Consider the following 17,519-nt stretch of genomic DNA (forward strand, 5'->3'; position numbering starts at 1 on the left):
TTCTTGACTATCACATCCACCTCTGCCATTCAATGCCCAACTTTACCTTCTCATCTATACTCCCCCTCACCATGCACATTTTAGTCTGTGCCCAGTATGTGTATACACATGACTAATGCGTACATACGGTTGTATCCCTGTTCTTCCTAGACATTATCAGGCCATAAAGTCTGGTCATACTAATAACCAGTCCATTTTGACCAAGGCCAAAGATGAGGTGGACGAGGCCCTCAACAAAGTGGAGATATGCAAGGTATGCATCAATATTACGTCTTAGATTTGTTTTTTAATGTTTGTTGGACTTTTTAGCCTTTATTGGGGTAGTAGGACAGTGAGAGAGTGTAACAGGAGATGAGTGGGAGAGAGAAAGAAAAAACATCTGGAAATGAATCAAACCCGGAATCAAACTTGGCTCCCCAGTGTTATGGTGCAACGTCTTATTCCACTGAGCCATCACACACCCCACATTTTCGCTTTCTTAAGCAGTAATGGGCAACCTGGATTCATTAGTTTACAATCCAGTGCCACATGTTTAGTTTAGTTTAATTTAGTTTAGTTTAGTTTAGTTTAGTTTAGTTTAGTTTAGTTTAGTTTAGTTTAGTTTAGTTTAGTTTAGTTTAGTTTAGTTTAGTTTAGTTTAGTTTAGTAGGATCCCCATTAGCTGGGCGCAGACCCAGCTATTCTTTCTGGGGTCCAACAATAAAATCACACACAGTTAAACGTTCTACACAAATCTGTATGTTAATTTAAGCACCATACATTAAAATGAAAGAAAGAAAAAAAGAAGAAGAAGAAAAAACATATAATATAAACATATTAATTACTATAATAATGGTTTAAGAAGTGCCACATATTCCAAATGACCTGGTTTTACCTGTCCAGTTCAACTTCGACTTTTTTCGCCCATGGGTCAAACAACTTAAAGAAACTCCCGCACACTGACCATTTCGCTGTTCTTTCTTTAATAAATGACGTTTCAGTACTAGACCTTCATCAGGCAATCAAACCAGGAGATTGCCTGGTTGAATGATCACCTGGTTGAATTGGACAGTCAAACCCAGAGTCATTTGGAATATGTGGCACTGAAAAGTATGGATCCAGGTTAAAGTGTGAAACCAGGTTGCCCATCACTGTTTTAGCTGTTTTAATGTCTCTCATGGTCTCAGCCAACCCATCATTTTACAACTCTTTCACCTGGTGAAATGTCAAGAATTCACGCCACGGATGTGAGACTGCGTTGTTATGTCTCATTTTCACTACAGATTTGCAGCTTTATTGGTGGCACTACCACTTTGCACCTATCACTTGAATTTCCTTTGCCATTCAGCATATTCAGAAGTGCATGTACCCTTTTTCAAGTTGATAAATCACTGAAATAATTTGGAAAAAGTTACAGTTCAAAAAGCTGCTCCCATATGTGTCGCTCCCATATGTGAGTGTGAGGAGAGTTATGTATGTGTGGAGAGGTTGACAATGGGCTCATTCCTCCCCGAGGCCTCATGACCCTCTCAGGAATCTGATGAACGGACACACACAGACAAAGCCAGCCATTATGACACGGGCGGCCATGAAAAGACAAGGGGGTTCGCTCGCCATCGTCTGTGTTCAGAAATGTCACCCGGGATTCGTGATTTTTGGATCAGTGTTTTTTGTCCCTTTCCCCATCCCTTTTCTGTCCACGGGTTCCGTTTGAAAAAAAACTAATCTTGCATAAGACTTCAAGTCAGATCAGAGATGCTTCTTTCCTTTATTGGAGATAGGACAGTGAAGCTGGTAAGCCAGACAAACCTGGGTCTTCTGATTAATGGACCAGCGCTCACTGAGCCACCACACCCCAGATGTTTTTTTTTTAATGATTCAGTATCTAGGCTTGGATCTTTGCCATCCACCTTCCCAGATGAAATACAACTGACACTGCCTCGTAAGGGGGAGGGGAGACATTAGGGACTCACTGAACTTCTGCTTTATTGATGTTGTGCACAGTGTTGGCACCGTAACCGATCGGACCAGTTCTTGTTTGTTGATGGATTGCCCCGAGCATAACGGAACGACGTAAAAACACATCGTATGCCTGTTGTTTCTATTACATCGGGCTGTTTTGCAGTAAAAAATGTGCAAATATGCGTTATCAACGCAACACTGTCAGACATTGTGAATTTATATATGTGTAACAGATTGAAACATTTATGCGCTTGCGTTTGCCAACACTTTTAAACCCATCTGTTGCTTTAGGGACAAGCTGGGATACGTAGTAGGGGGCTGTCAGGGAGTTCATTTTCACATGAGAAATGTATTAAAACAATTGACAGGAAACTGATATCATCCTCAATTCCCCACACAGGATCAACTGGCTGCAGACATGTACAACTTCTTTTCAAAGGAAGGAGACTATGCCCGCTATTATGTCATGGTATGCCATATGCTTTTCATTCTACCGGCCTTCGGGGGATAACGTATTCACCAGACTGCGAGGAAAAGTACATGTTTTGGAGTAAATTACGGGGTTGTAGAGGAGTATGAAACTCTGTAATGCTTTTAAGTTTGAAAAAGTCTGACTTTGAGAAAAAAATGTAATTGAAAAACCTTGACAGAGGAATTGAACTCGACAGAACTTTGAGGTTGAATCTAGGTCAGTTTGCATCTTGGGTTGGTGAAATGCGCTTGACAATGATGTTTTTTTGCTGTGGTTGTTTCCCCGTCTGCTCCAGCTCCTCCAGGCTCAGGCTGACTACCATCGGCGGTCACTAGATGTCATTGAAAAGGCCCTGCCAAACATACAGGCCCAGCAAGGTAATGTCATCATCAAGGGCCACAGTAGTACAGTACAACCAACTGTTTGCCTTGGTATTGCGGAGGTCTGCTGCAGTTTAAAAAAATGCAGTGTTAATTCACACTTAAGAGAGTTGATTTAATACTGTCTACATTGTATTTGGTTCCAGAATATTCTCGAAGTGTTGAAATAGCACTGCATTTTTAATGTGCAGTCATACAACCAACTGTTTGGTTTCACAAGCATTTGCTGAGGTCGGCTGCTGGTATTCTTTGTCTTATAAAACACCACACAGATGAGCATGCCAGCTCCCTGTCTGTTACTGCGAGCAGCGGAGTGGGGAGACGTTTGCCAAATGTGATCATTAAAAGGGAAATGAAATGTGACGCTGCTTAACAAGACAATTCATTCCGCTTAAATTCCCTTTTCTGTTCTGATGCGAAGCAGATCCTTCTCGCATCATTTGCTCGTGAACCTTAGCCTGGCTGTCGCACTGAGCTTGCAGACAACACTTTTGGTCTGGTACACAGACCCCATAGACAGAAAGATCTCAGAGGGTGGGTCAACAGGCGTCTAGCGAATCGGTTTCTCAGGCATAGGAATAGCTGAGAAAAGGCAGGTTGGTTAGATTGTACTTAACACGATTTTCTGTGCAACATTTACAGCAGTTTGGGCTCAGGCCCAAGCTACATATTAAAAACAAACAACAACAAGAAATGCACTCAGAGAGTGCAGACCTCCGCATTTGACTGTGTTACACCCTATTTCTTTAATCTTTCTGCCTTCTTTTTGTGGAATTAGAAGCTAGAACGTCAAAATTTGCCCTATCCCGCAATGGTGAAGAATCTTTTAAAAATTCCTGGTTCCGGTTTGTGATCTGGATCACCACCAAAAACTAAGCACTTGTTTGGTCATTTACAACAACTCCACAAAGTTTCATCCAAATCCGTTCGTAAGTTAATGAGGTATCCTGCTGACAGACAGGCAGACAAACAGACAAACAAACAGTCAGACGAACAAACAGACAGACAAACCAACACGACTGAAAACATAACCTCTTTGGTGGAGGTAACAACAGTCAAACAGCTGCTTGATGTTTTACATATGACTTGGTGAATCTCCCTTAAGGAGAGCAATCAAGGCGGATGATTAACCTACAGTACAGGCCGACTGCTTAACAGTCAGTAAATGAAAACATGTGTTGCCATTATGTCATCATTTTTGAAGGCACAACCCACTAAAAAAATACTTTGTAGGCTTATGTCTTTCTGGGTACTAGACCATGAAGTCAAAGGCTCATTGCCTATTGCAGGGATTAAAGTTTTCCGTCGCTATGACGGATTTCCGTCAACTGGATTTTCGTTTGGACGGATTTCCGTCCTTATAATTCATGTCAATTAATTTACAATATTTACTTTCCAACTGAACTCAAATCGAGAGCACTCCTGGTCATGAGAAGGGGATGAGAGGTGTGTTTGGTGTACGGATTTAGTTATACACTCCACCACCGGTGGTGTCATACAACAGATTCACTCAGTAGTTTTGCGTCATCCCCTGTTCTTCCGTGTTCAAAAAAAAAAAAAAGTACACGAACGGTCAACAATTCGGTTGTGGCGCAGTGCGAGAGATTAAAAAAAAACAATTAGTCAACATTGTTGCTAGTGGCAGAAAAGAAAATAAGTGTAATACTATGTCTTTAAAGTGCAATGACAATCATTAAACAAGTTGGACTGATATTCCAATATGAGCTAATAATGCATATGCATGGAATGCATAGCTGGAAGAAGGTAGGACACATGTTTCCATTATCATTGCACCTGCCGTGGCAGATAGTTAGAAAAAAGAATTGTTTACTTCGACTGCGCATGATGTCCTTTTCATGAAAGGTTCTCCTTTTAAGCATTGTGGCTTTTACTAACATTATTCATAGCCCCAATGGGATGGCTATCATTGGCAGCTAGCTAGGATATACCATGCGTAATACCATGCGTTTCATCCTCAAAGTTTAGCGCGTTTGACTGGCTACGTGTAGAACTAGCTCTAGTTGTCTTTCTGACAACGGACAATTTACAGTCTTATCTGTAATCATAGCATAGTAACTTTGTTGTTGCCGATATATATTTAAGAAATAAGTTAAAATGGGTTGCATTTTACAGGGGTCACGGAGGCTATCCCTGGCAGAGCCAATATTTTATGCCACGTCTTGTTCTGGGAAGCAGTGTTCTGATGGGTGGACTCATGGTCAATAAATGCCGTTTTGGTGTTTGTTTCACTTTCAAGGCTTGTTGTAGGCTACTGTGTGATACTATTTTTGCTAACTGGAATAGTGTGCAGCAACAGTTGTGTGTGTGCTTGTTTTTGAGTGGCTCAACGTCTGTGCCCATCTTCTCGGACGCTTCGTTTGAGTTCAGTTATCTGCGCACTCAGGACTGATAGGTGGGTGATTTGTCTTGATTCGAGAAAGTTGCGCGACAAGCTTGGGAAACTGTTACTTTTGTTAAACGATAGACGTATGGCTGTGACTGTGTCGTGTCTGCTTGCGTCGTGTCAGCTTGCGTCGTGTCAGCTTGTAGGAGAGAACACGAGTGCGTGTAGTAGTCCGGGAGCCGTGGGGTTGAACCCAGATTTCTTTGATAAAGTTTTTTTTTTTGCTTTATCTGATAGATTTTAGGCAAGTCTTCAAGATTTCAGACGATGCCCGGTGATATCCCTTGAGCATTTCCAGATTTTGAGCCTTTATTGTCCCATAAATGCAAATTATGACAAAAAACTAAAGACACCTAATATTACTGTGAATAATGTTACAAAATGTACCAAATTGCTACTATTACCTGAAAAACATTCACATTGGACTGCCTTAACACTGCCCTTATTGAAACAAACCCAATATGGGGTGATAATTAACCCTTTCATAACAGCAATCCCACAAATAAGGCGAGACACTGTAGGTGAATAGGGTAATTTTTTTAACTTGCAGATATCAATATGAAACTTTATCAGATGATTACTCGTATGAATTGGAGAAAAAAATGTATTACAAGTTTTCTATATTTTATGTTTAAATATGCTAATTAGGCTATTATCTAATTAAATATGCACTAATTTGCATATATTTTGATGCAATGAATCTGACCACCTGAAAATGCCAGCTTCAAAATTCCTTTTTTATTTTGTTAATATTGTACATACAAGAATATTTACTGTGGTTAATTGTGGCTATCTCCTTTTGTTATCCAGGTACAGAGAAAATACTGCTAATAACCTTAAAAAAATGCGATTTCGGCCTATTTTTATGCATTTAGTTATATAAATCAGGTCATGAATGACAAATCAAGAAATGCCTCAGTAAAAACATTCACAACATTGCTTAGAATAAGACTGTAAAGTATGGAATGGATTGTGACATCATGACAACATACATGACAACATCGCCGGTAGGTAGCCTACCACAAATAGCCAACATAAAAGAACCCCCCCCCAAAAAAAAAGAACAACAGAGTGTGGGGGTAACTGGTGAGCAGTTGTTGGTTGTTCCAAAAGATGAGTAAAGAAATGACATACATCCAGTGTATCCAGACTGGTATTGAATGATCACTTAAATCCATAAAGCCATCAAATAAGATCTGTACATGCATTTAAATTTACACAGAAAGACCTATATACACTGCAACATACAGTACCGCATGCTCAGAGAGAGAGAGAGAGAGAGAGAGAGAGAGAGAGAGAGAGGTCTAAACATAGGAAAACAGCTATACACTATATATACTGTTGAGTCAAAAAATTAAGTCAATCCAGTGTATCCTGACTGGTATTAAATGATCACTTAAAAGTCCATAAAGCCATCAAATAAGACATGTACATGCATTTAAATTCGCACAGAAAGACCTGTCTACACCTATACAACATACAGAGTCCTTAACACCTAAAACACCTATAGCCTACATTATATACACTACACACACACACACACACACACACACACACACACACACACACACACACACACACACACACACACACACACACACACACACACACACACACACACACACACACACAAAGCTCACACAACATTGGTTTGGCAGCATCCCAGCCGAAAACATGCACAGAAAATGGTGCAAGGCACACTGTTTACAGCACAGCTACATTTCTTAGAATTGCAGGGGCTTTTACTCTTGCAACCACATCTGATCATCTGTAAAATGTAGTCTGGTGCCACTTTGACATTTTCTGGAACACTTATTGGTATCAGTGCTTTGTTGCATGGGTCTTTCTTCCATCCAAATGCTTCAGGAGATTGGTTCACACTCCACCTGAACTATGTCCTCCACATTATTGCTTGAAAATGAGCCCTTTTCACATTCTCAATAAATGCCTCTGTTGTTGGTGGAAGAGCAGCCAGGTTAGGTGAAGAAAAATGACCTTTCCCATTCTTTTTTCCCCATACCACCAACCTTGTATGTGACATGCTGATACTGTCTGGAATGCCATAACATGCCGACACAAAGTTAGTGGCCTCACTGGAAAGTTGTTGGAATGGTGCCAGCACATTACCAATTGATGTCAAGGGATATCCAGCTTTTAGGGTCTTGATAACAAAGCCTTTACCAATACCAAAATAGGATGCCGCAGTGTCACACCCTGATATGGCATGGGCTGGTAAAAAGGTCAATTACAATGTCATTTTGTGGATTTACATTTTTAATTTTATCTCTTTCCATGTTAATACGACCACCACTGAAATTATGTACTTTGTAGGCAAACAAATAATCAGCCAAAATTTGTGTAATTATTACTTACAATTTTTATTTTGTGTTACAACAGCATAGGAAGAGTAAATAGCAATGTATGAAATGGTGAAATTCTGTGTTGAATTAGTAATCCTTTCTGGGTATGTCTGAGCTGACACCACCAATATTCGCCTAAATGTTACATATTTCTGCTTGAAAAACAGCTAGTTATTGTCTAAAATGTATTTGGTACGAGGACACTTTCTCCATTTTGATGCGGCAGGCCTACCACCCAGAATGCTCTATGGTTAATCATAGTGCAGTTATGAAGCTGTCAAAAGCTTGCGGGCTATGGCTGCAGCGAAATCAACATGAAAGGGTTAATATCAGAAATTGGCACATCACCCACTCTTATCCAGATGGGTAAGTGTTGGACAACTACAAGCAGAAAAACCAAACAACCCACTATGAGATATAAAGCCACGTTTGGCGAAATGTTGGCCTTTGTGTCTCCGACTTGGAAAATCAGGCTTTTTGGGTGAATGCCCCGCCCCCAAACATGCATGACCCCACCCCCACTGATGTCCATACCTCACCACCTGTTCTTATACACATCCTACCATGTAAACAAACACAAAATAAGTATGGTATAGGGTATTTGGTCAGCATAACATGAATTGGGAGCCAAACACTGTTGTAATCTATGGCTGCAGCACATCAAGCATAAAAGGCTCAATATCTGAAAATGCTCAAGGGATATCACCGGGCATCGTCTGGAATCTTAATAGGTACACCTTAAGCAACCACAAACTGCAAAGAAAAAAACTTTATCAGACGAAACTGGGTTCGGCTGATATTTGGCTTTTGGCTGCCGGACTATAGGAATCGGGGACGTGTTTTAAATCAATGGTAAGCGTGTGCCTGGCACCGCACATCGAGAAGCAAAAAAAAGTACCGGTAGCCATAGGTTTTCAAAACGGTAGAACACAAGAGGTAGACTACCGCACCCTGTTTGTAAACGTCAACAAGTTATTTGTAACAGGATGAATAGTGAAAAACATACAAATAACCAGCAACTAGTTTTCTCCCTCTGCTAAGTGCATTGTTTTTTTAATGTCAGAAATACAACTGCAAGCAATGCGCACCAGTGCTTTCACCAGAACAGTGTTTGCCCATTCTGATGTGAAAGACAAAATATAGCCTACTACTACTAAGCTTACTACTACAAAAAAAACATAATGGGATCACAGTATCAAGCATTGCAATTCCAAGTCAATAATTCTGTGATATCAGCTAGACCACTTTGAATCAACACTCATTGTGAATCCATTCTGCATAATGTTGTGAACAATTAATAAACAATGGGTAGAAATAAGTGGAAATAACCAAAACATGCCCCAAATTGCAGTTCAGTGTTTGCAGTCTGATATAGTATCCATTATCCCTCCATTCTCGGCCAGTTCTAGTCGATCTGGTGGCCTAGGCCTGCCCCCTTTCCCTCTTTCCTTTTTTTGTTTTTAGAAATTGGCATCTGTAAACATAGCACTGTAGGCCTACATGTGATTGAGCACATCTGATCTATTACCTACAGGTACATTCATACTGAGTGTGTATATAGGCCTACTGAGTGTATAATGAATATTCATTGTTAATGTGAAGTGTAAAGTTTTATGTTGGTTGAGTTCTGATTTTTTGGCACTTTTTGGTATTACTGGCGCCCTCAAGACATAGGCCTATTCTGCTCTAGGCGACTGCCCTGTCTGCCTATGCCTAGTGCTGCATTCCTTGCATAAAACCAGTGTATGTTTTGTTATGAGGGCAGAGCCTGGCTACATTGGTTTTCGTTGGGTTACGGAGTGATTCTCGATCGGGTGCCTAACCGGTAAAAAAGTTCAGTCAGATGACTTTTTTTTGCTTTAATCCCTGCTATTGAAAGTTGGAACTTGATTGTACTCTTGCCAGTGAATTGTGCTGACCTTGGTTCTTGTCAGTGCCAGTCTACTGGGAAGTTACATTTTGTAACACACTGACTAGAAAATCACAAGGGTGGTTCCCACCCATAGCATATCAGGCTACGCTGTCTTTCTACGCTCTAAATTCAACATTGACATGCGATATCCCACCCCTGTTGTCATCTCATTCCAGCTGTCTGTGCAAATCATAACATTCAAAATCAATATGGTGTCTTCCAGACACAACATGCAGCTGGCTCCTGCTATTTCATAGATATGGACAGCAAAGATTCTTGTCAGTGCCAGTCTAGTTATTACATTTTGGGACACATTGACGATAAAATATCAGAATTGTGACTACCAGAAAAAAAGGTCAAATACAGTGCAGGGGTACTAAATTGGTGAACTTGACAACATTTCAATGTAACCTAATATCTTCCTGTCTTACTGTCATCCTAAATAGCCATGTCAATTACAGGATTTCAAGTCAATATGGAGTCCTCCCAAACACAAACTGCACTCAACTATTTCCATTTCCTACTAATCCATCAGATATAAACAGAAACAACAGGAAGGTAGAAAAGAGCCATTACTTTGCTGTAGTAGAGCAATGTGGTTTATTTTTAAGGGAATTGGAGTGCTGTTAACTTAGATTAGCCATTGAGATTTGTTTATTTGTGGCTCTTGTCAAAGTCGATCACTAATCCTTGCATAAGACCAAAACACACAAATGCTTTGGGAATTGATATATCGTTTGTAGGTACAGTGGTTAAACCAATTAGCACAGGCGAGTGAAATTCAACATTTTCATATCAGGCCGCTGGGCACGGCACTACGTGGAAGACAGTGAGGTTTTCTCTTTCTCCTCTGTTCTCTATCTATCTCTCTCTCTCTCTCTCTCTCTCTCTCTCTCTCTCTCTCTCTCTCTCTCTCTCTCTCTCTCTCTCCTTCCCTCTTTCTCTCTGTTTCTCGTGAAGTGAAAGAGAAGGTATCTCTCTTTCACATGGTGATTTCATGATTTTATTCACGTGGCTGTAAGATGTGAAACGTGGAAATGATACAATAAATAAGTAGTTAAATCTCTATTGTTTGTTCTCGTTCTCGTTCTTTTCTCTCTCTCTCTCTCTCTCTCTCTCTCTCTCTCTCTCTCTCTCTCTCTCTCTCTCTCTCCTCTCCTCTCCAGATTCCTGGATGGAGCAGCCGGCGTTCGGGTCTCCTCTGGAGGACCACCTGAAGCGTAACGGCCGGGACATCGCTCTGCCCATCGAGGCCTGCGTCATGATGCTGCTGGAGACAGGCATGAGGGAAGAGGTACTGTAGGCTACTGCGTCTATACGCTCACCCAGCCACGGCCAACCTGACTATACAGTACAGTACACAGTACATATGCATATGCACACTAATTCAACGCTACAACCCTCTGGCATCAAATTCAATCTAAAAGATGTTAAAGCAACTCTCTCAGTGTATGAGGGAGGAAGTATTACATCTATCTGCAAAATTTGTCACGCGTAGTGATGGATGAACTCAAGCCAATACGGCACTTATTCTCTTACAGGACGCACTCAGTACAAAACCACATAGCGCTGACAGATGTACACAGAGACATTCAAATGATCAGCTCCTCACAATGCATAGCAGCACAGATGGCTGAATAAGAGTATTCATACATAAATAGAGAGATATATGGTGAACATCTTACTCTATATTCTACCACAACAGTACAAAACCAATTATCTGCATTCAAATGGATGGATTGTCCAGACATATTAGTTTTATAGGCTTCACCAACAGTCATCATGGGATGTCTGAGCTGTTTGTGTTTCTTTGGTCTAGTGTGTCCAGGAAAGTTCTCCTTTCTTCACCACAGCCCATAACATTGTTTCAATAGGCTTCCCGCTGCCCTCTTTTGATCTTCCACATTGTGCGTTCAACCGTGTAATGTTTTTGGCCAGACACACACGAGTCAAGTCCATCTGGGTCGTGTTTACGTCAAGTGAAGAATAAAAAATGATGACCAAAGTCGAGATGTCATATAAAATCCCAGTGCATGGGGGTTGGGTTTCAGGAGGTATAGGGGAATTAGGTTTTTGGTTGGAGTAACATTTGAGCCAGGCTCCAAAGCCTTAAATCCTTGTAGTCTGAGCCAGAAACTTATACTGACATCCTAGTGATAAAATCTGGACTGGCTAGAGTTGAAAATGGCAGATTCGATTCAGGACTTGCTATTGACCACGGTCATAAAACAGACACAGACACACACGCACGCATGCACGCACGCACGCGCGCGCACACACACACACACAGAATGAAGCGCCTAATGTCAGTTTTCCAAACCAACATAATTGTATACAGTACATTTATATATAGAGCTAGAGAATGTGTAAGGACAACTCTCTATACTGGACTGGTTTTGTGGCCACCAAATAGGAGACACTGACGAAGGCAACAGCCGAAACGTTTGTCTACACTTCTGCTGCTATGTAAAACTTCGACTTTTTTTCGCACACCTCAGCTGGCAGGTGCGTCGGAGATGGCACCATGGGTCACTCAGCAACAGTTCAAAGAAACTCCCGCACACTGACCATTTCGCTGTTCTTTCTTTAATAAACGACGTTTCTGTACTAGACCTTCATCAGGCAATCTCCTGATGAATCTCTCTGAGATTGCCTGATGAAGGTCTAGTACCGAAACGTCGTTTATTAAAGAAAGAACAGCGAAATGGTCAGTGTGCGGGAGTTTCTTTGAACTGTTGCTGCTATGTAAATAAAAAAATAAAAAAAAATAAAACAAGAACCCGAGTGCGATCCACTTTTTCACCTTCAAAGTGGCCACCAAATAGGCCACTTCCTGTTTTCTATCTAAAATATAGACCTGAAAGGTAAAGGTCATTTCCCCTCTCTTCACACATCCTCAGATACTGTAGGTGCCAAACAGCTCCCTCTGTGTGTGTGTGTGTGTGTGTGTGTGTGTGTGTGTGTGTGTGTGTGTGTGTGTGTGTGTGTGTGTGTGTGCGTGCGTGCGTGCGTGCGTGCGTGCGTGCGTGCGTGCGTGTGTGTGCTTGCGTAAGTGCGTGCGTGTGTGCCTGCCTGCGTGTGTCTGTGTGCGTGTGTGCATGTGTCTGCGTGCATGCGTGCGTGTGTGCGTGCTTGGGCTCACTTCATTTACTAGTTCAACCAAGTTCAATCGAAAAGAACATACACACCAATTATGCTGAGCCAAAAGTAAATGCATTTAATGCATAGAAAATAACAAAAAAGTAAAGTACAATCCAATGAAGGGCATAATGTTGTCACTCACATCAGCTGTTCAATTTTACTCTAATTCCATTTCAAAATTGTGTGTACAAGTGTGCATGCCCTCAATGAAATACAAGGCTTGCTTTTACATTTTATTTTGCATTGAATGAAAATGAATACATTTCATTTAAAATTGAGACGTGCCTAATGTGCAAACTGCTTGTTCCTCTAACAACTGCTCCATCTAGGGCCTCTTCCGCATCGCAGCGGGAGCCTCCAAACTGAAAAAGTTGAAGGCGGCGTTGGACTGTTCCACTTCCCAGCTGGAGGACTTCTACTCTGACCCCCACGCCGTCGCTGGTACGATCCGCCTCTCGTCACCCCACCGGCCTGGCCTGTCAAACACTCTGTAGCAAATAAATTGGAGCGGCAGCAGCAGCAACATCTGTGAAGTTGTAGGCTACTCACCATCTTTCTGATGTTGGACCAAGCCGCATAGTAAATGGTTTCTCCAGACATCGGTTGTAGAAGCCAGGCACTCTCTGCCTTTTTCTTCTTCTTTTTCTTTGAGGCGCATTAATGGCTTGTTAGGATGGGATTTGGAAATGCTCTCTGCAAAAAAGGAAAAAAAAAGCAACGCTGACTTCAGTTGTGGGCATGGGCCGTTTCCCCTCTCAGCAGTAACAATCACATAAATAATCAAACACTGCATTGAGTTCACTGATTGCAATAAATAGCACTGTCATGTGAAATCGCCTTTGCTCCCCCATAGTAGTGATCTAGTAAAGTTTGCTAATGACCATGAATCTTACTGCTGTAATCCCAGATCGAATCCACAAGCCTGATGTTTCCATTGCTCCTTGGATCTCAAAAAAACGTTCTGCTGTAACTTTTGCTCATTCATTTTATCTGTCTTCTGTCTCTCTCCTCTTCCCTGTCTCTCTTCTCGTTTGTCTTCCCTTTTCCATTCCTCTCTTCTCCTGTGTGTATTTCTCCACTCTATGGACCGTCGCTGGGACCTGCAGGAGCGCTGAAATCCTACCTGAGGGAGCTGCCGGAGCCCCTCATGACCTTTCACCTTTATGATGAATGGATCTCAGCCTCAAGGTAAACTCCTTGAAGACATTCCTCGTGAAATTCATCTGAGTGTGTGCATTTCTTATACATGGGTTTTCTTTTTTGTTTTCCCCTGGCTGTGCACAACTCAACGGTGCTGTCGGTCAAAAAATTAGCTCACATGGTTGGCTGTCTGTATCTTGCCCCTCCTCACAACACCATGTTTATACAAAAAAAGTATATGCAATCATTTGATAAAGATGTTGAAAAATATTGGATTTGAGCAGTGCTATATCTAATATTAAATGTCACTCTATGTCTCTGTCTGTCTGTCTGTCTGTCTCTCTCTCTCTCTCTCTCTCTCTCTCTCTCTCTCTCTCTCTCTCTCTGCAGTTTTCCAGACACAGACACACGGCTCCAAGCCCTATGGGTGGCATGTGACAAAATGCCAAAGCACAACTACAATAATTTTAGGTATGTATGCATATTTCCTCTGGAGACTGCCTCTATATTTGTGTTGGTAACTCCTGACTACAGCAAACAGGACATCTAATGTGTCACATCGGGACAAATAATGTCACAACTACTACAGCCCAATATGCACCAAACTGAAATGCTGACAATACTGATTTGAAATGAGTCCTGCTCTGTGCATTGCTGCAGATACCAGTCAATTAATTTGTTTTTTGGTCAATTGTGTTCATGACAACCAGTGGGCTATTTCAGAGTGCTGGTTTAGTCACCTACCTGGCTGTGTTACAGAACTATTCAAAGAACACATTGACTTGAAAAAGGGATGTCATTTACGCTGAAGGCTTTTTTGGTGCTCAAAATCCAGCCTATACTATAGTACCTGGAATAATCCCCAGGTTCTCCGACGTGGAAACACATAGCAAAAACTTCCTGACAGCATGTACAGTGCACCATGTGCTATTGCTTTAGCATGCATATCCATATCTAGTCGTGCCTTTGGTTGAGATTTGAGAGGCCCTTTGTCTCAAATTGGGAGACTTGTCCAACACTTTCGCCAGAGTAGCTTGGAAACATGAAATAAGAGAAGCACGAAAAGAAAGAAAGCAAAAAAAACCTTTTTGCCATCCAGAAGGTGTCTCTCGCTTTCTGGTTCATGTTTATTAGTGGTGTGGATCGGCACTGCCCTCACGATCCGATTCGATCACGATTCGGGAGGTAGTAGATCCGATTCGATTCGATTCTATTAGATCCAATCCGATTCGATTCAATTCTACAATGCATTGCAATGCATTACATTTCTACTGAACGCAAAGCAAATGTTCAGCCATGATGAGGAAATACAAGTAGTCAGATACTGAGCAACAATTTATTGGCTGTTTTCTGTATCAGTCTTTCAATTTTTTTAATTGTTTTTATTTAATTTAACATTCATTTGCTCCCGAAATATCCAAGGAAGTAATTGAAACTTAAAAAAATTGCCGGATTGATTCTGGAACTTGCCGGATCTGGATCTGGATCGTCCATGCCCCGGATCGATTCGGATCGCCGAATCGATCATTGTTGACACCACTAATGTTTATTTTTTCCTTCCTTTTTATGAATAGCAGCTCTGTGTGGTGTAATTTCAGTTTGGATATGAAGACAAGAGAGCAGTCTAGGTGTCAAGTGCTTCTATTTAATGGCACATGGCGAGTAACTGCAAACCAGATGTGAGAACCATGTCACAGCCAACCATGCTCACAACCACACTATCTTCGTGAATAGGGCTGAGATAAAAAAAAAGGCCAAGGCATTTTTTCATAGCCATCTCTAATATGTTGGCCACTCACTTTGAAAAAGCAAAAAACTACAGCACCATACCCGTAGCACTGTTGTCCCACCAAGAAGTGACCTGTATGCCAGAATACCAGTCCAAGCCCGTTTCTGAGTTCATGCAGGGATTTTCCGATACATTTCTGGACCTGCAGTGTGTGCATAGTATGTGTTTTTTTTGTCCTCTCCCTGTCGTATTGCATTGATTAAGAGTTATTAATCATTCCTGGGTCTATGTGCGGATGTTTGGCGTTGTTGGTGTGCTCTGTGTCTCTGTGAATTTATTAAGAGTCATTTTGTGTCCTCAGGTATTTGATCAAGTTCTTGTCCAAGCTTGCTCAAGACAGTGACATCAACAAGATGACTCCAAGCAACATTGCCATAGTGCTGGGGCCCAACCTGCTCTGGGCCAAAACAGAAGGGTAGGACTCTCTTCTTTTGAGCACATGCAAAATATGTCAGAACAGATTGTATTGCTTTTTATATTGGCACACAGTGTGTGTGTGTGTGTGTGTGTGTGTGTGTGTGTGTGTGTGTGTGTGTGTGTGTGTGTGTGTGTGTGTGTGTGTGTGTGTGTGTGTGTGTGTGTGTGTGTGTGTGTGTGTGCGTGTGCGCGTGCGCGTGCGCGTGCGGTATTGTTTGTTTGTATTTGTGTGTGCCTCTCTGTTTCTGTTTATTTCCTTCCTCTGCTTGCAGTGTGCCATCACAGAGTCTCGGTAAGTGACTATTGTATGCTGTGCTGTCCTCTCTTCCCCTCTGCTCAGGTCTCTGGCTGAGATGGCAGCCGCCACTTCTGTCCATGTGGTTACCATCATCGAGCCCATCATTCAACACGCTGACTGGTTTTTCCCTGATGGTATGACTCCTCTTCGCCTGACTCAAATTTTAGTAATTTATTCTCTGGTTAATCCCCAACACATTATATGATTCACCTTTACATATGGAATTGGGTATTAAACACATATGGATTTAATTGTGCTGCATTGGCAGTGATACAGGTCATATCATGGTCACATCATTCTTGGTCTCTTCCTGAGCACCACTGTAATGCAGGATAATGGGTTTAGTTCTGGTTCTTCAGCACGGTGCCATAGAGGAACCATTTTCAATGCCTCAAAAATATGGCTAGAAGTTCATTTAAGAACCATTAGACACCAATATGACAACAACATACCCCACAATGTTCTCGATCTCAGATTTCCAATGTGATGATCCTTTTGTATTATCCTATCCAGGGGTGTAGTGGGCGTGGTACGCAGGGGTACGCAGTCCACCCACTTCTTCTGAGGAGGGATTTAAAAAATAAAAAACTTCTGTCCTTTCCATGCCTGAATACAAAAAGGATATGATTCAGTTCACATGATAAGTTGCCTAAGTAATTGATGACATCACAAATCGCGAACTGTTCGGTTAATGTCACAAGTTGTAGCAGAGATTTCTCCACCTACTCTGATATAGTCATTTTGTTTCATCCCTGTTAACATGTGGACCTTCATGCTCAACACATTTGTGTGAGAATGTGTGCTGCTCTACCAGTGAAAGGCTGTAAAAGTCCCTGAAAAGACAGAACTATCATACTACTACACTTCTACATACAGCATTACACAGGGCCTTTAGTAATTCATTGTGACTTGGTCATTGCCATTCAGTTAACACCAAATTTATAACACTGGCCATGTCTTCAGGGTAAAACAAAAATCCTGTGTCTCACCTGCTTCCCTTCCCCCCGCCCCTCCACTTTCCCATTTCAGATGTGGACTTCAACGTGTCAGGCCAGTTTGCGGCCCCTTCGTTCCACCCCACCTCGCCGGGTCCCCTGGATGGCAGTGATGCGACGCCCCTGGAGCGGAGGAGGCCGGGGAGCCTGACAGGGCAGTCGGAGGGCAGCGGCAGCGAGAGCCCCCGCAAAGACAGGTACCCGTCCCAGCCAGGGTCATCCGCAAGCAGGCTGCTGCGCAGGCAGGACTCCCAGCAGCAGCCCCCCACA

At 42.0% G+C, this 17,519-nt stretch overlaps 1 protein-coding gene across 2 annotated transcripts in view; it reads left to right on the plus strand.

Annotated features, from left to right (window-relative positions):
* Positions 1-17,519, plus strand: part of arhgap17b (Rho GTPase activating protein 17b) — a 53,216-nt gene that overhangs the window by 25,065 nt on the left and 10,632 nt on the right. For both annotated transcript variants that reach the window (XM_063190641.1, XM_063190647.1), the window contains exons 7-16: positions 151-253; positions 2,342-2,410; positions 2,709-2,790; positions 10,636-10,763; positions 12,940-13,051; positions 13,717-13,798; positions 14,141-14,221; positions 15,841-15,954; positions 16,297-16,388; positions 17,284-17,446. In XM_063190641.1, coding sequence (XP_063046711.1) covers positions 151-253; positions 2,342-2,410; positions 2,709-2,790; positions 10,636-10,763; positions 12,940-13,051; positions 13,717-13,798; positions 14,141-14,221; positions 15,841-15,954; positions 16,297-16,388; positions 17,284-17,446 — 1,026 coding nt within the window. The remainder of the gene's footprint in view (positions 1-150; positions 254-2,341; positions 2,411-2,708; positions 2,791-10,635; positions 10,764-12,939; positions 13,052-13,716; positions 13,799-14,140; positions 14,222-15,840; positions 15,955-16,296; positions 16,389-17,283; positions 17,447-17,519) is intronic.

Source organism: Engraulis encrasicolus, chromosome 2 (assembly GCF_034702125.1).
Source record: "Engraulis encrasicolus isolate BLACKSEA-1 chromosome 2, IST_EnEncr_1.0, whole genome shotgun sequence".
NCBI lineage: Eukaryota > Metazoa > Chordata > Actinopteri > Clupeiformes > Engraulidae > Engraulis > Engraulis encrasicolus.